Raw genomic sequence first — 23,043 nt, forward strand, 5'->3', positions numbered from 1 at the left:
GGATGGGTATATGAAGAAGGAATATTTGTTTTTGAACCGTTGCTCTGAAGCCAGAGATAGATTCCTCTGTTTTAGGAAATAAGCTTGTTTCAAGATACAGTGCTTTTCTAAAGGAGGCTTATTTCCCTTCCACAGGAATGGAGGACACCACTTGTGAAAGAACTGAATTTTTGAGTAACTATCTGACTAATGTAGAAGATATCGTATTGGTGCCTGGGTCTTTAGGACGCATTCGCCCTCGATCTAATAATAATCTGAAATGTAAGTTGATTTTACAAGTATCATACTATACTGAGGCCAAGATTCTGCAACTCTAACTCAGGTAGAACAACACATCCAGACAAGTTGTCCCATTATCAATGATAGTGAGACTTGAAGGAGTTCATCACCTTGCAGAATTGGATGCTAAGTGAGAATGTTGTTTTTTAAAAAAAAAAAATTATTAAATATAGCCTACTGACTAGGGCCTATTGACTGGTCAAGTGGTAGTCTTAATTATGAATCCATTCATTTTCCCATTTTTGTGGCCAAAAAACTGATAGATATTTAGATATTTGGCAGCCATGTACAGCTAAGGCAGAGTGTGGGTAAGAGAAAACGGTGAAGTGTGAATTTGAGCAAATGGGGCTCAGTGATAGTATATGAAAAATCTGGGTTTTTTGCAACATGCTTTTAAGAAGTTGCTTGGAGTTCTAAGTTAGCCCTACATGAGACCATTTGAAACAGTCTGGGGAAAATTTGCTTGAAGATGTATCTGGTTGTGCAAAGACCAGATTGAGATATTTCAAGATCACAAAATACAAAAGGACATCGGAGACAATGGGTACGTGTTTAAATCCATACCTAGATTAAAGGTTTAACTAGGAACAGATGTATTCTGATGTTTGTCTAAGGGACATGGGTAAAGATCTGTTTTCAAATACCAGTGTTTCACTGATGTGTATCTTAAGTTTTTCAGAGCATAACAATGAATTTATTCACGTCATAGGCTAAAAGTATTTCACCATTTTATTTTTGAATGTACTATGTTGTGATTTTGGTGGGCTATCATAAAGACTAAATTCTTTCTTTGCAGAGTCTACCAAAACTATTAGTAAACTTCCAGTTATAATTTTTTTTAAAGATCTTCCAATGCCTATTATCTCCTAGATGAGTGAATATATTTGTGTATCTTCCACTGAGAACTTTTAAAAAAGCCTCCATTGTCCTTTTTGTTAACTCCAGTGAATTTTGCTGCAGTTTTCAGTCAGAGTAGGATCAGGCACTACCATATTAAAGTTCTACAGATAATTAGATGCACTATATTTTACTCTTATGCAAAGAGAAGTGAAATAGCATGGGAAAAATCATTCTTTCAGTTTCCCTGATGTTAAGCAAGTTCTTTTCCTTTGATTGGGGCATGGTGAGAACTTCCAAAGAGAAGTTGTCCTCGCTAATCCCTGGCACAGTGCCTCTGGGTTTTGTTTTGTTTTTCACCTCCATTTGCATGCATTCATCTCCTCTATGGGTCTCTTTCTATCCTCTTCTCCCCGAATGTTTGTAATTGCTTATAAATGGACAATTCAAACACAAAATAAATAGACGCATTCCCGGGATTTGGAACAGAACATTAAATGGCAAATTACCTAACTACTTTCTCCCTCCTCCACTATTTCATGCCTTAACACTACCTTCATTCTTACATCTTTGAAATGTATGTGCCTGTGAATTGTACCTGAGACTGAATGTGACTCATTTCAAAGCCAATCAATATCATGCCTTAAGCAGCCAAAATAATATGGTTGAGAGACAAGGTACTTCATTTTCTTCCAACTCTGTTTTCTCCTCCGGGGGCTGAGAAATTCTGTTAGCTGGCCCTGTAAGAAGTGAGACTGAGAATTTAATGTGGGTTGTCCAAGTGGTAGTGCATCTTGCATAGAGTAAAGTCCCACGGCTTGCCCAGAATGTTTTTTCAGTTACTTCATTTAGTCACTTATTCAGCTGTGTGTAATGCTAAAGCAGCCAAAAGAACCACAGCTTTCTTATTAATTATTGCTTATAAAGATGCTTATTCTTGCACTTAAATACTCTTACAGAAAGCTTTTTGCAAATTCTCAGATATGACTACCTACTTGTTAGATTAGATAGATGCTTTTCAAGATGTTAGTTTAAAATTTTTATTTCTATGAGTATTTAGTTTCAGGTCCAAAGTGTAAAACACTGATTAATGCTGCTATAAAAAATTTGGGTAATTAAGGAAAAACACATTAAAGGTGTACTCTGTTGCACATCATCTAACACATTTTTGCTAAGAGAGGATAGCTTTTAAAAGGAGCCTGGACTCCTTAAAAGAGTGCTTGCTTTGTAACTCCAATAAACAGATGACTGTTTTATGTCTTTGTGTCTCTCTTTTAACAGATGACCCTAAAGTAATTGTTGCCAACCTCACAGTGAGTATTTAGCACTGGCATATTATATCTGTCTACAGTATATTGTTCATTTCACATGTTAATTTGGGGCTTTATTCATCATTTTGTGCTCACTCTTTAGTCAGAAAACCAGCATTAGGCTGAAGATAGAGTGGTAAATAGGGCCCTTCATGGGTAGGGATTAATGTTTGTCATGAGATCCCCTGTTTGCTGCTGTAGTAGCTTTTATAACCCTTTTGGGTAGTACACAGCCAGAATCTTCCTGATGGTCTTGAGTCCCTGAATTGAGCCGATTTATTCCTTCCTTCAGAAATGGAAAGTAACCTTTTTATGAGTAAACATTTTAGTAGTACTTGGAAGATGCAGAAAAATCCATTTGATATCCCTTAACCTTAACCTTGTTTTTATGAAATTCCCATTAAATATATACTGATTTATCAAATGTAGAAGCCAAACTGCTTTACATATATTTCTGGAAAGGCTATCTATTCAGGAGTCTTCTGAAATTAAGCTTTGGTCAGATATGAACCCTTTTGCATATCACTGAGGAAAATGTGGTGGAGTTTCGCAAACTGCTTTGAAGAACACTCTGTAGCGAGAACAAAGATGTCAGATGTGCATAGAACATAATTCAAAACTCACTTGTCCGTAGGGAAGTGTATCAGTGCACTATTTATACAAATATGGTCCTGTAGAGTGTTGTGCAAGATCTGGGATATATGTCTACTATACATAACCTTGAACTCCTGAAATCAAGCCGATCTTATGGTTGAAGCCACACTAGTGATGATGACTTGAAACAACATAGCTTCTTACAATTGTGTTTCAGTGTAGAAAGCCAGACCAGCACTTTAAACCTTATTTGAAACAACACCTTCCCAAGCGTTTGCACTATGCTTACAACAGAAGAATTGAGGATATTCACTTATTGGTGGACAGAAGATGGCATGTGGCAAGGTAAATTGTAGTGTGTGTGTGGAGTGCGGTGCTTTTTTGGTCTCTTCTGCCTTCTCTAGCTTAGTTACTGGCAGTTTTGAATATTCTTAAGATATTTAGCAATTAGCCAGGCAAAAAATTAATCCTATTTAGAGAGGCAGGCAGTTTATACCATTACTTTGCTTTTAAAGACAATAGAAAAGGAGGAATCTTTTTCTAGTGTTAACATCCTTTTGTGTTTAAAATATCTTGTTTTTTCCTTTTGATCTGTTGATAAAATGATATATTAAATCGAGTACAGCCAGTCCTTTATTCATAAAGCTGAGTCAGTGTATTTTTGGTAGAGAACAGGACAGATTTATATTCTTGCCACCTCTTGTGAGGGTCTTTAAGAATTGGTAGTGCTCTTTTGACTATGTTGCTGCCAGTCACAGTGTGTCATAAGTGTCTTTGCATGCAGTATAGTTGCGGCTGTGTCGGTCCCAGGATACCCACCGTGACTGTCTAATAAGTGTCTTTGACACTTGTGCTTATCTTCCTGTATTTATGCAAAGATCTTTCTACTAAATCATTGAATGGGAAATTCCAACTGCTTTTTCAGAGTGGATGTAACTCCAGTAGGCAAGGTCACAAGTGTTCTTTCTACAATTTCTGATGATGGTTCTCAAATTTCAAAGAATTAAATTCTGGTTTTAAACCTACCATCTTAACAGTTTTTATTGATACATGTAGAGCTTTTATACCAATAAAATAAAAACCAGCAGGACCTTATTAAAGGGGAAAAGGCAAAATATCACATTTATTGTGAATACAGAAAGAATCGTAGTAAGCAGTTAGTTATAGCTATAACATTCCATTCAATCTCATATTTATTCACACATTCATACACACACACACACACAGGTTCTGCAAGGTTGTTTATCATAGTTACCAGCCTTAGAGTTGCTCATGCCAAGCCACTGGCCAGGTGGCCTGGACATGAGGAGGGAGCAGGGCCTCGTCAGATGCTCATCTGATGCTTCTGGAAGTTGGTTTGCAGAATCAGACCCCAAAGTTCTCACTTTCCAGAGTCCAGTTTTATAGGAATTTCTTCCTATGCCAGTCTATGGGAATTGCTTCATCATGGTGTTGCTGAATCAATCAGCAGATGGCACATTCCTGACGGCTCCGTGCTGCCAGATGTTATCTTGTTCTTTGGTTCTCCCATTCTTGAGGCTGTTGGGTGGATTCCAGTCTGCCCTCTGGGGATCCTCTGGTTATTTCCACTTGATGCCTTCTTCAGCCGATGGACACTGCATTCTTAGGCTGGCACCTCCCTGATCATTCAGTTATTATCCACACCAAGCATCCATCCACATACATCCTTTATCTCTATTTTAATCACAATTGTTAACGAAGCGAGATGAATACAACAAAAGGGCAGGGAGTCTCTGGGTGCTGTTTCTGTTGTTACAGAATATTGCTTTGAGTCTCTCTCTGTGTGAGTAGTTGTTGTTACAAAGAATTGCTTTGAGAACAGACTCTGTCTTAGAATGTACTAACACAATTAGCAGCTTGCAAGTTTCACACGTAGAGGGAGAGAAACAGTACTAAAAACCAAGAGACCTCTTAATTAGTAATACCCTAAAATTTAAACTATGGGGAATCAAACTCATTTGTGATTTTAATGCAGAACTTCTTTAATATGGTCCAACATAATTAGACAGGAAGCAGTTTTCGTGTTCTGTGAAACTTGGAGTATAGAATTTTTCTTATTCCACATTAGGATGAACCCATGACCTCCTTTCCAGGTTTTTTATGATTCAGACTAGGGACTTGAACCAGGGTCTTCCACGTCCCAGTTGAGTGCCATAACCACTAGGCTCTTGGCTTTTCTGCGGTCAGTGTGTCTCTCTGATTTTGACCTGTGAAACCTTTCCCAACAAAAGTTGTTTGTCAAAACTGGTATGTTCGCACAAAAATTTTTGGTTTATACCAATCATCATATTCTGACATTCCTCCCCTCCCTCCCCCCCCCGCCAAAAATAGTTGCAAGATTCCAAAACCGCTCTAGATATAGGATGGGGAGGAGAGGTAAAAGGAATATTTTACTCAAGATTTTTTCCCCTTCTATCTCAGTTCAAACTTCCTTTTGGCAGCATTATTTGCTACTGCTCTTAAGAGCTACCTTTTTAATGAGTGCATCCCTTCTTCTGTTAATGTAACTGTAATTCATGTTATAGTCATGGCCAGGAAAAGACTCTTTCTGTAATAGTTACAGGTCTGATTACGTCACTTCCAGTTTTGAGGACAAAAGCCAAATCTCTTGAGAGAATATCCTCTAACGGGTGTACAAACTGACTTTTAGGATGGCAGCCCACTGGACTGCTAGGCAGCCCCTGTGATAATGCTGATAAACCTTAGTGTGTAACAAAGCTAGTCATTATATTTCTGATTACCACTTATTTTCTTTGTATGTTTCTGTTCCTTCTGAGTTTCTCCCATTTTCTCTCCAGGTCTGTTTCTCCTTTACTCTTTCATCTTGTGGTAGGCAAGAAGGTGAAAAGGACTCAATAGCATTGTAATTTATTACAAAGGTGCTTTCTGACTTTCTAAGACGCATCTGTTAGAATGCTACTGATTTAGGGCAACATGATCCTAAACAGCTTCAATCTATGGGAGTCCCCAGTGGGGAAGGGCTTCTACCTGGGAATGGCAAGTTATCCAAAGGCTAACAATAGATGGTGCTAGTTATTCCATATGCATTGGTGTCTTTTCAAGTACATCTCAGGCAGGTAATGTCTCAAGTTTTTCAATCTCTTAAATAATGGCATAGCATTAAGTTGTATTGCGCCATCCGTTTAAGCAGAAATGCTTATAGTTGTCAATGGGGATTTCTGAAAAGAACTGATGTCACAATACATCTATTAAAATACTGAGCAAAATTCAGTTTTAAGACTTTGAGAGTAATGGCAGGACCCATGTGCTTGTCCAAATCCATCGCTTCCTTGGTAGAATATATTTAATGCTGATGGAGCATCACTGGGAAAGAGAGAAATGAACTCCCATTTAAGATTTTAATACATTTCAAAATTATAACTCCTTTTGTCCCCTTTGGAGAACTGCCTACCTAACTTCCCCCTAGAGTTTCATTTGGGTATGGTATTCACTTCTTGTCCCAAGTAGTGCGTGCTGCTGGTGCATCAGAGTGGCGCATTCACTCCGGTGTAGGGGTGATTGTAGCTTGTGAACTGCTCTAGGATCGTTTAGGGCAAAGTTTCTGTATAATTGAGAGACGACGTCACTGTTTTTGTGTTTTTAAGACTGGAATTTTCAAAGGAACCTGTAGAAGTTAGGTGCCCAAATCCCCATGACATTCAAAGGGAGTTAAGCTCTACCTCCCTGCAACTCCTTTTGAAAATCGCAGCCTAAATTTTAATCTTCTTCTGAAACTACATTGTCAGGTCGGCAATAATTCTTATGATTTTACATTTCAATGTAGGAAATCCATGGATGTTTATAAGAAACTATCAGGAAAATGCTTCTTCCATGGTGATCACGGATATGACAACAAGATCAATAGTATGCAGGTATAAGCAGCAAACTAATCCTTTTTGGGAGGGTAATTGGGTGTGTGTGTGTTGGAGGGAGAAACTTGAAGTCTTGGAAATTTTTTTTAAGAGTTAAAGCAAACTTATTCTTTTACCATGTTTCTCTCTTCTTTGAAGACTGTCTTTGTAGGCTATGGTCCCTCATTCAAGCACAAGACCAAAGTACCTCCATTTGAAAATATTGAACTTTACAACATTATGTGTGGTAAGCTACTCCATTTCTAAACTACTTTTGCCAACAAAGTTTTCAGAGGTTGGTGTAGGCACAGTTTATGCTTGTGTTCTGGGCCACTACCTTCTCCCCTAGCACTGCACTGTCACTTGCCCTTTGGATGGAAGGACAGACTGCACAGAGGCCTATCTTTGTTCGTCTCCAACAGTTGGCCAGTAAAGTGCATTCATATGTATTTCTGCTGGCAGCTCCTCGGATATCAAATATAGAGGGCTACAATCTAGTCTGTCCATTCTCTATTAGCCCTGGGAGCGAGACTTGTGTCCAGAGAGAACTTCTGCCCCCGCATCTCATGTGTGGCAGCTCAGACATTATTTTGCCACTACTGTGCCTTTTGTTGGTGATATTTGTTTTCAGAACTCTTACTGCAGCAATGAAGTAGAGAAGTTAGATATGGCCATGCATGAATATAATTTTTATGATCCTGTCTTTAATGTACATTTCCTTTTACAATAAAACTTTCCAAAAAAAGCTGCACATATTCATTTATAAACATGAAACACACCTGTGTTAATATATAATTATTCCCATTTATAGATGGGGAGGCTAATGTGTCTCCCTTAAGTAATTGGTCTTGAGGTCTCAGAAGTCCATAGCAGAGGTGGAAATGACCCAAGATAATTTTTTACTTTGTCTCCTGCTTTAACCAGTAGACCATGCTTCCTTTCAGATCTGAACCAGTCTAGGGATCACACTGGAACAGAACTACCATCATTAACACCATGTGCCTTTGTGCAAATCACAATAACATTGTCTGTTCGCTCTTCTCCAAATGTGTTTCCTGTCTGTCAGTGGTATTATGTGGCTTGTTTAATGTTTGTACAGTACCAGGAAATTCTGGATGAAAGATTAAAAAAAAAAAGTTTTCCTGGGGTTGTTAAATGCTCTATATCAGTTTGATTTTTAGTATTGTGGCAAATTGCTGGCACTCCTATGATGAGTCCCGCATTTTCTCTTCTTGGGTGGGGGGAGTTCAGGGTGCCGTTTCTCACCCCTGAATTGGAGTATTAACTGTCCCACTAGTATCCCAGAGAAGGAGTGGAGAGGGAGGGACCTGGGCCCGCCTGCCCTCTACTCTGGGTCCCAGCCCAGCAGCCCTCGGGATAGCGGCAAACCACTTGAATTAGCAATTCCTTCCCCTGGGCTACTTCCCTCTCCGGCCCTTCAGCTTGTGGGGCTTCCTGCCCTCCCTCTCTGCTTGGGCCAGGTTTCTCCCAACCCCTTGTCTGTGGAGTCCCTCTGCTCTGCACAAGCTTGTCTCCCTTTACCTAGGGTCTTGGTCTTCTGGCCTGCCACAGCACTTCTCCAAACTCTCCTCTGCTTCCCTCCACACTGCTCTCTGCTCCAACACCAAACCACTGCTTCAACTGTCTGATTGAGGCAGGGGGGTTTTATCAGGTGCGCTAATTGGCTTCAGGTGCTCTAATGAATCTATAGCAACCTCTCTTCCCTCTACAGGGAATAAGGCTCTCATCATCCTGGGGCTTGCATATCTCCTCTCTATCACCCTCCTGTTGCCCTCTGGCCTTGCTGCATCACAGTATTTTAAGACTGATAGCACCATCCGGTTTTAACCAAGTATGCTGCAGGTTTGCCCTCTGAGGCGTTGATCCTGATTGGAGCCTCTGGGGGTACATCTACTATGCAACCCGCAATACCCCACGGCAGCACGTCTCAGAGCTCGGATCCGCTTGCAGGGCTGGTGCTATGGGGCTAAATATAGCAATGTAGCTTTTCCTGCTTGGGCTCTGACCCCTCCCACCTCCCCAGGTGAGTGTTCTTAGCCCCTTAGTGTGGGCCCCGCAAGCCTGAGTCCGTTGACCTGGGCTCCGAGACTCGCTGCTGCAGGTGTTTTCCCTGCCCCCCGTGTAAACGTGCCCTAGGAGTTACGGTGGTGGTAATGTTGTGGTGTAGTAGTAGTTTCTCCACCTAGCTACGAGACTAAACCTTATTGTTGCTATCATGGGAATTTTCAACACTAATAGCAAAGCAGGCTTCTCTGATGTGGACCAAGGCTTAGTATTGTTCTTTGGTTAAGTTAAAAGTAACTCTCTCTACTTCATGGGTGTAAAGTAGTTGGTGTCTTGTTTCTAGCCATGTAGGAAATGGGCACTGTGTACTGATGTATACACTGGAGTACCTTTACAGTTTTAGAACCCTGGTTCTGTGTTTGATGTCTTGTCAGATCTGCTTGGATTAAAGCCTGCTCCTAACAATGGAACCCATGGAAGTTTAAATCACTTGCTGAGGAACAATGCATATAAACCGACCATGCCAGATGAAGTTGCAAGGCCGCTCTATCCTGTAGCTGCATTTTCTGCATCTGAATTTGATTTGGGCTGTACATGCGATGACAAGGTAGACTCATGGATTTATTCATACTGGTGTCATTAAGGATAATTGTCTTGTACTGCAGCTTAGGGATATATTGCATCTTCTCACTTTAAGAGAAGGCTCTAATGTTTAAGTATCCCTTTGATCCTTCTTGCCGTTAAGGATCTTTCATACCCTTTGGAATGTTTAGTGTAATGTGTCCTTCACAGTCAGGGTGTTAGAGTGTTAGTATTACTTTGCTAAATAAATAATGAACATGAGATGTCAGAGAATGCTCTTACGGTTCAGCTGCTAATCTTTTTTTTCATTTAAATTTTTTTTTATAAAGAACAAGTTGGACGAACTCAATAAGCGATTTCATGTCAGAGGAACAGAAGGTAAGGACATGGTGGTTAATAAAACATTTATTTTTCTTCATTTTCAGTGACTGTTTACTAAATTTAAAATCAACATTCAAACTAAATATATGAATGTTTTTCTTTATATTTGTATTGGTGCTTTAATGGAAAAATAATATTTTGGTTTAATTACACTACATTGGACAGTAAACCAACTTTTCGTACAACTCTACCAAATAGCACATGAGTTTACCTAAGATGTAAGCCTGTGGGCTAGATTCACTCTTGATGGTGCAGGGGCAAGGTGGGTGGCTGCCATCTGATTTTTCCCTTAGCATTTCTACCAGGACAAGGCAGCTTTACCTTCCCAATGCATCCTTGGTCACATCCACCCTTTGGACTGTTCTGTTCCTCTGGGAAGGAGACTGCGGCTACTCTTTGCCATTGCAACCTCCCTCTGTACCAAGTTTGCTAACATAAACCCTGACCTTATATAAGGATCCCATGGGCCTATTTGCATGTTTAAACTTAAGCACGTGCTTTGCTGGATCAAGGCCACAGGGCTTTATTTTGTCACGCTTACAAATGTTTTTTAAGTGGGGATTCTTGAGGAGTAAGGTACTAGTCAGTGTGAAGGAGGGTGAGAGAATCTGGCCCTATGTAGCTAATGGGAATTTATAAAATACAGTAAACTCATGCACTTGTAGTGTCTGTGTAGATTTTAGAAGCATAGTCTGGCAGTTCCTAAATCAGACGTAAAATCCATTAGTCCAGCGTTCTGTTTCTGATAGTGGTCAGAAGAAGATGCAAGAAACTCCATGTTAGACAGATGTGGGATAATGGCATCCTAATCCTTAATATAGATTGGCTCAATTTGAAGCCTGTTTTGTATTCCTTGCCAAAACTTGTTTTAACATTAACCTATAATAGCTCTGAATATTCTTATCAATATAAATGTCCAATTTCCTTTTAGAATCTTGCTAAATTCCGTTAGCCGTGTGTGTGTTAGCTTGAGCTGGACCAAACTTCGTAAATTCTCCCTACTACTTTAGCAAATCTTGTAGTTTTTTGGAATTGGATCCTGAGCTACTTCTAGTCAGGCATTTACGGTAATTTTTTTGGGGGTGTGTGTGTGTGTAGCTTTCATAGATGTTTCCGTTTCCTTAATTCTAGTAATACAAACGGGTAAAATTATTCCATGCTTCTGCAAGTTTAATTGCTTTTCTACAGGTTATCATAAAGCACCTGATGAAATTTTGGTCTGGCATTTTTAACTACCTATAATTCTGCTGTTTATACCTATCACTAAACCAATGTCCACATCAAAAACAGAATTAAATTTTTCTTTTCACTATGGAATCTAACAATAGAGCATGGGAGGCATGCTACTACAACTTTGTCTTAAACCAATTTCTGCTAATTACTGAAGGAATACTTCATTTTGTACCAATTAATGGTAACAGCAAACAAGTACCACTGTACTTGCAGGCATCCTGAAACCTTTATCTTGTTTTGATTATAACTTTTTTCAACATTTTATCAGTTTTTCTTAGTAAACTATGAATACATTTGTTCTTGTACATGTCTTCAGAAATTTAGCTACTGTAGCACCTGTGTCAATTTCAGTCATCAGATTTAAGTTGTTTGTATTCTCAAAAAGAAAAGGAGTATTTGTGGCACCTTAGAGACTAACCAATTTATTTGAGCATAAGCTTTCGTGAGCTACAGCTCACTTCATCGGATGCATTTCTCTCAAACTGCAAATCCACTTCCCTCTTCTTTAAAAAATCACTTCAGAAACACTGGCACAGGTTGTTTCCAAAAAGAAATAGGCTCCCTGGACTCATAGCTGCTGGCTAAAATTGACATTCTTGTCAAGTTTCACCACTGCTGTTTAGAGGGGGCATGGTTTTCTACACAGGGGAGACCAGCTTCTTGGAGGCTACTTGCATGTGAGCTGACCAGAATGGAGCTGCAGGTCTGGTAGTTCCTCTGCTGAGGCACTCACCCCACGGCTATTCTGAATCTGAGCAGTTCTGCCGTTCTGTGTTTGGGGGATGGATGGGATGAGATGGGAAGAATTTCTCTTTTTATCCTTCTTAAGTCTAAACTACTGTATTTCTGTAGCAGTCAGCTCAGTTATTTAGACTGGGTGCTACACAGGGGATTTGCCTTTTAAATGGACATGTGTTGGACACATTGATTCTGGCCGGGTTTTTTCTTCTTAGGTGTTACATATAAGTTAATGTAACTTCCTCCAATTTCTAGAGAAACACCTCCTGTACGGACGTCCTGCAGTACTTTATCGTACCAAATACAATATCTTACATCACCAAGACTTTGAAAGTGGTTACAGTGAAACATTCCTGATGCCTCTCTGGACATCATACACTATTTCAAAACAGGTCAGATTTATCTTTGTTTTTGAAAAATGACATACAAGATTACTACTACCTGTTTTCCTGGAGTCTTAAAATTCCCTTTCCTTCAGGGAATTTCCTACTTGGAATAACATAGATTTCCATTATAAAGAGCACTTCCACTCTCCATGAAAAATGGAATTTTAAGGACCATATGCTGCTTTGCTTATTGGTTTTAAAAAAAACCCAACACTTAACCCAGGATTTGTTTTTCTGCAACAGAATGTCTAGTTTAATCCTCTAGTTTATCAAGTTGTTTCCAATGGGAATTCCTACTAATAGATTGCTGAAGTAGACTGTCTCATGGAACAGGTTTTTACTATAAAGGTTGATGGATATATTTTATATTCTAGAGGATCCTTCATCTTACCTGTTGACTGTTCGAAATCATTATGCTTCACATAACATTCTTTATTGATGTTAGGCCTAAACAAGTCTCACTCTCTTGTTTCTGACTACTTTTCCTGGAATGATATTTACAGTTGATTCCATGTATGCCTTTCAATGCAGGCAGAGGTATCTGGTGTCCCTGAGCATCTCTCTAACTGTGTGAGGCCTGATCTGCGCATTTCTCCAGGAAACAGTCAGAGCTGTTCAGCCTACAGAGCAGATAAACAAATGACTTATGGATTTCTTTTTCCTCCTCGTAAGTTTTTAAATAGGATGTCTGTAGAATATAAAGGAGATATTCTGTATGCAATTACTTTTGGTTCCATAGAGATTTTTGAGCTTCTTCTTATCAGTTAGGGAAACTTTTTCCTAGGAAAAAGAAGGCACAAGATCTGTAGGGGTTGAGGGTTTTTAGGTGTCACAGAACAGATATTTGATAGCCTCAGTATTAACAATTATTTCTTGTGGAGAGATCGTAGTAACCCAATGGAACTGTTATCAGCTAAATGTAACTCCATTTTAATTGTACATGATTTTGACTACTGTATGAATTTCAGTTCTCTCTCTGCTTCTGAAAAGTTCAGTAACTCAAATATCCATTCAGCTGTCAATCAATCTCTTTATTATCAAAAAGAAGGATAAGAGGTGATTTGATCAGTCCAGAACTACTTGCATGGGAAGAAGATATCTGGAAATAGAGAAGTGCTCTTTTGTCTAGCAAACAAAGACAAAACAAGACCTCAGTGATTGAAAGTTAAATTTGAACATTGACCAATTCAAAACTGGAAATAAGATATAAATATTTAACAATGAGAGTAATTAACCATTAGAACAGCTTACCAATATGGTAGATTTTTCCATCTTTTTCAATCTTCAAGTCAAGTCTGGATGTCTTACTTTTATATAAGCTACAGCATTTCTTAGAAACTGAGCTTGATGTAGAAATTACAGGCTGGAATTCTATAAGCTGACCTTATGCCTAACCCAGGCCATAGATCAGTGATCCCTTCTGGACTTAAAATCCATGGATATGAAATAAGATGATCACAAAAGAGCCATTTTGTGCCATCAAATACTGGTTGAATAGTTTGAAACCTGGTATTTATTGTGTATGCAGTAATGATGAAGGCAGAGAGCCTCAGCTGGCAAAATTTGGCTTCACTCCTCTAAGTCAATGTACCTACGCCAATATACACCAGGAGAGCATCTGGCCAGCAGTATTCAATTCAAAATCCTAGAGAAACACACCTAGTGTCTGAATTTCTTTGTCATAATCTTTAACAAACTATTACTACATGTCACAACCAAAATTGTTTAGTCTGAAAACTTAATGAGAATGGATTTCTCTGTCTGTAAAGAGAGATCAAGAATTTTTCATGCATATTGTACAAATGATTATCTTAGGCTCTGCTGGCTGACTTGCTTTCCACCTCTTCAGTCTCTGGGGAATGGATGGATATGCCAGTCGGAATTAATGTCTGAGCAGACGGTTGCAGCCTTGGGGGATGACTTCCTCCCCTCTGACTTATTAAAGGAAGGGTTGAAATGGTTTTTAAAAGGAGTATGTATGTAACAGAACTAAAGGCAGTAGGGAGATGGATCATTTCTTGATTTTTCTGAACAGACTCTATTCTGCCTTGAAGTGTGAGCCTTTTAAAAAAAAAAAAAAAAAAAAGTTGCAAAACAATACAGCACAATTATCACACCACGTGAGAATGTACAAAAATAGAAACAAATTTAGCTGGTGGAAGATTGAAACATGGACAAAACCCCTCTGTTCTGAGTCCATCTGTCATGCAAAGTAATAAGAAATTTTGTTTTAATTTAATCCAGAGTCTCATTTAGAAGATCATCTTTCTTTTGATTACTGCCTGCAATTGTTTAATTTATTTTTCTTGAGTCTCTGAGATTTTCACTAGGAACTTTCATGTTAACACATCTTGTTCTATGACTTTCAGATCTAAGTTCCTCTGCAGAAGCTAAATATGATGCCTTTCTAATAACAAATATCATTCCAATGTATCCTGCCTTCAAAAGTAAGTATGACACTCTTGTGGGTTACAGCTGATTCCACACACCACTTAGCTAAGTGGTATAGATATCTTTCAAAAATGGTTTTGCTGCTGAACTATGAAATGAACTGATTTAGAGGTTTAGTGAATAACTTTCACCTGGCTTCTCTGAATACATGTATAGGAATACAGGTGGACCAAATGGATTTATCACAGATGGGGCTAAATGCATCTAAACAAAAAGTGAACTGACCTAAATCTAACTGAAACCCATTAACTTTTCTTTTGTTTGTGTGCCGCTTTGCTTCCTAGTTTTGGTGGGAGGCAGCAAACTATCAGACTATTCTGGTGGCATTTCTGGCTTGGCTGGAAGCAGAAAGTCTTGGAAGAGGCTCAAGAAGCAGCTCTTGTGAGATTTCCAATCCAAATTCTAGACCAGAGAGGTTTGGCTAAACCTCAAAACTCTGGGATGGTTTTCAAACCAAAGGAGGGATTTAGCAAGCCTGTGGGTAGAAACAAGTGGTGCTCTACATAAGGAGCTTGAGCAAAGGTGGCAGAATGAGTTACCTGACCAAACAGTGGAAAATCATTTCTGATTACTCACTCTGAAGTCATGATTTATAAAAATGCTATTTCCAGGAACATAATCATAGGACCAAACAACCATAAATTGCTCATATTGTGGTGGTCTTTTTTTATTATAACTTGGTGTTGGAGTCCCCAACAACTCACAGGGTTCACCAGTGGAGGGGTTGATGGTAGTCATGATTTCTGTAGTATTTGAAGTATGCAAGTGCGGTACAGAGGGAGAAGGTCCCCATACAGAGGATTTTAAAATGTATAATGGGAAAATGGAGGATGTTTGAGGAGCTCTGTGCGTGTCCCATCTTTTATAAATGAAGATGCTTATAGGTTAAAGGAGGAAGTGTATTGATATCTTGTCCGATATGACAATCTATCTACATCCTTCAGAAGACACAGCTGTTCCATAATATGTTACAATATAACTAAGTCATTGCAGAGTCCACCTAGTTCCAGAAATTAGACAATTAATATCTGAGGGAATCTCACTGAAAGGAATGTGCTTTTCATGCTGTTTTAGATTTGACCTTCTTTAGAGATTAGAGGTTTTGCTATTCAATTAATCATAGCAGCACTGAGACTTTGTGCTTATGAAGAGCCAAGGACATTGAAAGTGTGTATGTGAATACTCAGTTCTACTGCTAGAGAAGGAACAGCAAGCTCTCTGTAGAAGATCTTTTGCAATGTCAGCCTTAGAATGATACTGTGCATTTCCTTTATCACTCATTAGAAAAAGATTAATAAAGCACAGAGAAATCTAGTAGGCTTCATCTAGAGCAGTGATACTCAGACTCAGTGGTTCGGGAGCCAAATTAGTGATCAGCGTTACCCAAAAGAGCCACCGCGTTGTTTTTATCAACAACAGTTGGTTAACAACATGGTGAAAGCAGCCTGATTGGTTAATAACTTAGATTGGTTAATAGTTAAATCACACAGTGTTGTAATATCATGTGCTGCAAAGAGCTGCAGGAGACACATTAAATATCCACTTGCAGCTCGCGAGCCTCAGTCTGAGTGTCACTGATCTAGCGAAACTGAGGCTATGTCTACACTGGCAATTGAACAACAAAAATTTTCGTCTTTCAGAGGTGTTAATCCGCCCCCGACCCCCAGAGATAAAAGTTTTGCCATGACAAGTGCCAGTGTAAATAACGCATTGTCGGCAGGAGCGCTTTCCTGCCGACAACACAAACGCCGCTCGTTGGGGGTGGAAGTTTTTTGTCAGCAGGAGAGCTGACAACCAGTAGCTACCCAGCATGACTTTTAGTGGCATGGCTGCGGTGACCCAGCCATGTTGCTAAAAGCTGTGTGGTGTAGACAAAGCCTCAGTGAAGCTACAATAAATCTGTAGTAAGACTTCTAAAACTGTCTTGCATGACTTTCTGATAAACTAACTGGGGAAATGAAACCTAGATGGAGCTACTATAAGGTGGGTGCATAACTGTTTGGAAAACTGTTCCAAGAGAGTAGTTATTGGTGGTTCACAGACAAGCTGGAAGCGGGGCATATCAAGTGGGGTCCTGCAGGGGTCAGTTCTGGGTCTGGTTCTGTTCAATATTTTCATCAATGATTTAGATAATGACATAAGGAATACACTTATAGAGTCTGTGGATGATACCAAGCTGGGAGGGGCTCCAAGTGCTTGGGAGAATAAGGATTAAAATTCAAAATGATTTGCACAAACTGGAGAAATGGTCTGAAGTAAATAGGATGAAATTCAATAGGGACAAATGCAAAGTACTCCACAAAGGAAGGAAAAACTCAGTTGCACACATACAAAATGGGAAGTGACTGCCGAGGAAGGAGTACTGCGGAAAGGGATCTGGGGGTCATAGTGGATCACAAGCTAAATATGTGTGAACAGTGTAACACCATTGCAAAAAAAGCAAACCTCATTCTGGGATGTATTAGCAGAAATGTTGTAAGTAAGACATGAGACGTAATTCTTCCACTCTACTCCACGCTGATTAGGCCTCAACTAAAGTATTGCATCCAGTTCTGGGCATTTCAGGAAAGATGTGGACAAATTGGAGAAAGTCCAGAGAAGAGGGAAAAAAATGATTAAAGGTCTAGAAAACATGACCTATGAGGGAAGATTGGAAAAAATGGGTTTGTTTAGTCTGGAGAAGAGAAGATTGAGAGGGGACATAACAGTTTTCAAGTACATAAAATGTCACAAGTAGGAGGGGGGGAAATTGTTCTCCTTAACCTCTGAGGATAGAACAAGAAGCAATGGCTTAAACTGCAGGAAGGGTGGTCAAAGTCCAGATTTTTTGGTCAAGGTATAGTCAAGGTCCAGACTTCTGAGAAAATAATAATAAACTAACGATAATGATACGAAGTAAATAAAAAGATTTTGGGGTCCATTTAAAAGCATCTGGTGGTTCGGATTTGGCTCCAGTCCACCTATTGACTACCCCTGATCTAAATAATACTTGGTTCTGCCACATATGCAGGGGACAGGACTATATGACCTCTCAAGGTCTCTTCCAGTCCTAAGATTCTATGATTCTACAACAATGCCTCGGATAGCTGCATGCATAATATGAATGAACTGTTTGGATTTTTATCCTTGCACATAAAGCATATCTAGAAACTCCTATCTAAGCATTGTTTTGGTCACTAAAGGTAATCTTGTGTCTTTGCACAGAGGTATGGAATTATTTTCAAAGGGTTTTGGTGAAGAGGTATGCAACTGAACGAAATGGAGTAAATGTCATAAGTGGACCAATCTTCGATTATGACTATGATGGTTTACATGACACACCAGAAAAGATAAAACAGTAAGAGTTTATATTTAAATGCATTAACTGTTCTTAATGACTATCTAAAAATACAGTATTTCCCAATTAGCTGGTATTTGGGCTCGAGGTACAAGGTGCTAACTTGTAAAGCCAAGAATCAAGTTCTTTGAAGTCAATAAAACTGCTGGTTAGTTTATGATCTGGCAAGCATAAGTTTCTTGACTCTCGCATATCTTGTTAAAGGAAGTATTCTCAGGACTAAATGCCCTTATGGGTGGGGATAAAAAAGCAATTTGTTCCGTTCTAGAGAACAACAATGGAACTACCGATCACCAGAGAATTCCCTACCTTGACCTTGTAGTGTTCATTCATCCTTCCTTTGATGGGAACCTCACTAACTGAAGTATTTTCCAATACTTTTGCTTGTAAGTGTGGGCACATTCTGCTTACATAGCTTGCAATGCAGTGCTAAGGACAATAGGGCTATTGATTTAAATACTCAAGTCTTTTGTTAATCCATGTTGAACAATGCTTTCCTACCAATAATCTTGAAATACCTCATCAGAAGGTCTATTCTAGAATCTTTACATCTGCTTATAATATCTGTGGTGCTTTAACTATACAGTAACTAACTACTTGGTTCATTTTATGATGGTGACTACATCAAGAAAGCTTGTTGACTTCTAGAGCCACAGTCTGAGCTGCACTTACTATAGTTTAGGGTGAAGAAAGAGAGAAAGTTAAAGTGGGCTGTTTTGCCATCTTTGTAGACCTTAGGTTTTTGGGACCTTCTGTGGACCACTCCAGTTCCCACTGTAAATTAGAGCAACCTAAAGCCTTGGATATTTTTCTAAGAGGGATAATCTAATTCAGTCAGATACCATTGGAATTCATATGGGAATTAATGAGTGAAATTTTATGGTCTGTTATGTAGAAGCAGGGATAGAATAAGACATAGCCATTATAGGCCCATGTCTAAAGCCCCAGCTCCTGGAGTCATGTTATTACACTAGAATCTCAGCATTCATTTTAAAAAAGTTTGTAGAGCCCTCAAGGTTGCAAAGAAAATCTTGTAAATGTGTAGCCTGTCTGCTTTCCTGAGTATGCAGATAGCCAGAAACAATAGCTCCAAATTGATCCTCCAAATTGATTGAATGGCAGAGATGAAACCTCTCTGTGGGCCCTGTCACAACCACTTCTGGCAATAAAATGTATGAATAACTTATCAATGGCTGACAACTCCAGTGGGGCCATTCCAGGAACAACCATTCGGGGTCCATTCCAGAGTGCAGAGGCATTCTAGCCACACCCGTCATCCCAGGGCCTGAGAAAAGAAGGGGAAATGGACGTAGAGCTGCTATGCTGACTTGAAGATTTCCTGTATGCTGAACGAATTCTCCTGGCTGACGCAAGAATCCAGACTCTGGACCCTAATGTTCTTTGCTTGGTTTCTGGTCTGTAATGAAGCCCTTTAAATAGGGTTGGTGGGCAACAAGTAGGAATTAATTTTAGAATGTTTCAACTTGGAGCCTCCTAGTGACCTCTATACCTACATTTACTCACATTCTAACTGAAGAGGACACCTGTCTGTGAAGGTGGATATGAGTACTCTGACAACACTACGTACAAATAGCACTTCACAAGGAATATCTTATTTAGGAGTTCATCTGGCAGATTTTGCTAAATGTTTGTTTGCATTTTCTTCCTAGGTATGTGGAAGGCAGTTCAGTTCCAGTTCCAACTCATTACTACAGTATCATAACTAGCTGTTTAGATTTCACTCAGCCTGCTGATAAATGCGATGGGCCACTATCCGTCCTTTCATACATACTTCCGCACCGGCCTGACAATGATGAGAGCTGTAATGTAAGTTCAAATAGGCTCTGCTACATTAGTTTCCATAACTAGTATGTATAGACATAGCGATGGGTAAAATCCCATTCACTGACTTTTTAAAAAAAAATGATTATTGAACACTTATGAGAACTTAAACCAGAATGTCTTGCCTGTAGTCAAACACGGAATTGGTGGCAGAGCTGGAACAGAACTCAGGATTCCTGCTTCTAGTCTGAGACCCCTATGCTAATCACTGGGCTATATTGATCCTCCCCCATGACATAACAAAAGAAGGTGTAGAACTATTACCGCTCACTATCTTTAAGAAAAAATAACCCCTAAAATATGTTTTGTGTTTAAACATGTGAAAATGGTTACATGGAGTATGGAGATGCAATGATTTTGCAGCAGAGCAAATAACTTCTAGGGTCATAATACATGGCAGAACTCCTAATGAGGTCACCTTGGAGCTGTGCAGCAGGAAAAGTTCAATATACAGGCCAGAATGTGTTACGTGGTGGCAGACAACTGAATGTTTTCGTGGTGGTGGGTGGGGAGGATCCATTGTGAGATGCAGCTAGAGCTGAATCTTTACAGTGTCTGCCTGCCATGGCACTCCAGATGCCTCATACAACTTAAAAATAAACACAAAACCCCCAAATGGTGTTCTATCTGGGATTGCAGAAGCAAAGAGGTGCTCTACCTGTTCTGTTCCTGCATTTTCTTGGGGCCAAAAGACTCTTGCTCTTTTAGATCTGTGGTAAAACTGTTCATAGTTGCAGAAGTTTGGTAAAGTACAATGGACCCAGTTCGTATAGGGCTTTTAAATTTTAACGTCTGAATGTTTATACATGCTCCAAACATCAGGTGAGCGAGTGCATAAAACAAAGCAATGGAATACTGCATTCTGTGTGACCTGCAAGTAACCTAGACAACTGTTTTTGGACTTCTGCCTGAACTTCCTCTGTCTCTGAGAGATCTTTCCTCGTGGGCTATTCTCTATAGGTTGTCAGGAGTCTGTTTCCTGAATCAAAATGTTTATAGAATCATAGAAGACTAGGGTTGGAAGAGACCTCAGGAAGTCATCTAGTCCAACCCCCTGCTCAAAGCAGGACCAACCTCACCAAATCATCCTAGCCAAGGCTTTGTCAAGCCGGGCCTTAAAAACCTCTAAGATGGAGTTTCCGCCACCTCCCTAAGTAACCCATTCCAGTGCTTCACCACCCTCCTTGTGAAATAGTGTTTCCTAATATTCAATCTAGACCTCTCCCATTGCAACTTGAGACCATTACTTTTTGTTCTGTCGTCTGCCACCACTGAGAACAGCCGAGCTCCATCCTCTTTGGAACCCCCCCTTCAGGTAGTTGAAGACTGCTATCAAATCCCCCCTCACTCTTCTCTTCTGCAGACTAAATAAGCTCAGTTCCTTCAGCCTCTCCTCATAAGTCATGTGCCCCAGCCCCGTAATAATTTTTGTTGCCTTCCGCTGGACTGTGCCAATTTGTCCACACCCTTTCGGTAGTGCGGGACCCAAAACTGTATGCAGTACTCCAGATGTGGCCCCAACGGTGCCAGATAGAGGGGAATAATTACTGTCCTCAGTCTGCTGGCAACGTTCCTACTAATGCAGCCCAATATGCCGTTAGCCTTCTTGGTAACAAGGGCAAACTGCTGACTCATATCCAGCTTCTCGTCCACCATAATCCCCAGGTCCTTTTCGGCAGAACTGCCGCTTAGCCAGTCTGTCCCCAGCCTGTGGCAGTACATGGGATTCTTCCGTCCTAAATGCAGAACTCTGCACTTGTCCTTGTTGAACCTCATCAGATTTCTTTTGGCCCAATCCTCCAATTTGTCTAGGTCACTTTGGACCCTGTCCCTACCCTCCAGCATATACACCTCTTCCCCCCCACCCCAGTTTAGTGTCATCCGTGAACTTGCTGAGAGTGCAATCCATCCCACCATCCAGATCATTAATGAAGATGTTGAACAAAACTGGCCCCAGGACTGACCCCTGGGACCCTCTACTTGATACCAGCTGCCAACTAGACATCGAGCCATTGATCACTACCCGTTGAGCCCAACGATTTAGACCGCTTTCTATCCACCTTATAGTCCATTCAGTCAATCCATACTTTTTTAACTTTCTGGCAAGAATACTGTAGGAGACCAAATCAAAAGCTTTGCTAAAGTCAAGGTATATCTTGTCCACTGGTTTCCCCTCATCCACAGAGCCATGTTGTGTTTATGTTGTCTTGGTGCACAAAGCCAGAGCTCCTGGTCCAGCTACAAGTAGGAGTAAACTTTCCAAGTCTACCCACAATACGCCTGGAACACTGTTCCTCCTGTTATCCATCAAGCACCTTTTCTCTTCTCCTTCAATTCCTTCCTTGAAACCCCAAATCTCTGAGCAGTCTTCTCCCTATCACTAATTCCCATGTTCTCTCTCTTGAACTTATTACTTTATTTTTAGACTGTAAACTTTTTGGGATGGGAATGTGTCTTATCAATATTTAAATGCTGTGCGCTTTTTGGAGTAGGTATAAACTTACGATGCTGAGTTTTTTATATATCTTCACATACGCCTTTAAAGTATAAATTCATCAGCCTTGATATCTGCTGTGCACCATTCACTCCCTATGCTTACAGTGCTGTGTATATTTACAGTTGTGTGCATGTACAACATTATGTAAATTATGACTATTTGCCATCTTCACGTGGCAAAAAAACACTTGATAAACTAGAGAAAAATGTAATTGGACAAAATGGCGCTGATCCTGAGATCACCATATCAGCTCTGTTCTTGCACCATGGTATTCCATCTGATTCAAATGAGTGTCTGGCTGTGTCTAACCTCCAGTTCTGTAGGGATGGGTGAACTGTGTGGGTAAAAGAACTATCCTTAACCTCTCCAAAACTTTTTTCTGAGATTTAAAAAATAGCGCTTTTTTTCATTGCTCGTTCCTTTTTTCACATCTCTCTGTGTTCCTGGGTTCTAGCTGGGACTTGCAAAAATGTAATGAATTAAATCTCACAGCAGCCATGTATAATACAGTAGTAGAATTTCCATTTCATAGAATATAAGGGTTGGAAGGGACCCCAGAAGGTCATCTAGTCCAACCCCCTGCTCGAAGCAGGACCAATTCCCAGTTAAATCATCCCAGCCAGGGCTTTGTCAAGCCTGACCTTAAAAACCTCTAAGGAAGGAGATTCTACCACCTCCC

The 23,043-nt window shown here is 39.9% G+C and overlaps 1 protein-coding gene across 5 annotated transcripts in view; it reads left to right on the top strand.

Annotated features, from left to right (window-relative positions):
- The window catches only part of ENPP2 (ectonucleotide pyrophosphatase/phosphodiesterase 2), a 108,854-nt gene that overhangs the window by 83,366 nt on the left and 2,445 nt on the right, over positions 1-23,043 (top strand). For all 5 annotated transcript variants that reach the window (XM_048841552.2, XM_048841553.2, XM_048841554.2 and 2 more), the window contains 12 exons: positions 136-261; positions 2,398-2,429; positions 3,238-3,365; positions 6,826-6,913; positions 7,052-7,139; positions 9,352-9,524; positions 9,829-9,877; positions 12,107-12,243; positions 12,769-12,904; positions 14,607-14,684; positions 17,893-18,025; positions 19,696-19,852. In XM_048841552.2, coding sequence (XP_048697509.1) covers positions 136-261; positions 2,398-2,429; positions 3,238-3,365; positions 6,826-6,913; positions 7,052-7,139; positions 9,352-9,524; positions 9,829-9,877; positions 12,107-12,243; positions 12,769-12,904; positions 14,607-14,684; positions 17,893-18,025; positions 19,696-19,852 — 1,325 coding nt within the window. The remainder of the gene's footprint in view (positions 1-135; positions 262-2,397; positions 2,430-3,237; positions 3,366-6,825; positions 6,914-7,051; positions 7,140-9,351; positions 9,525-9,828; positions 9,878-12,106; positions 12,244-12,768; positions 12,905-14,606; positions 14,685-17,892; positions 18,026-19,695; positions 19,853-23,043) is intronic.

This window comes from Caretta caretta, chromosome 2 (assembly GCF_965140235.1).
Source record: "Caretta caretta isolate rCarCar2 chromosome 2, rCarCar1.hap1, whole genome shotgun sequence".
NCBI classification, from domain to species: Eukaryota; Metazoa; Chordata; order Testudines; family Cheloniidae; genus Caretta; species Caretta caretta.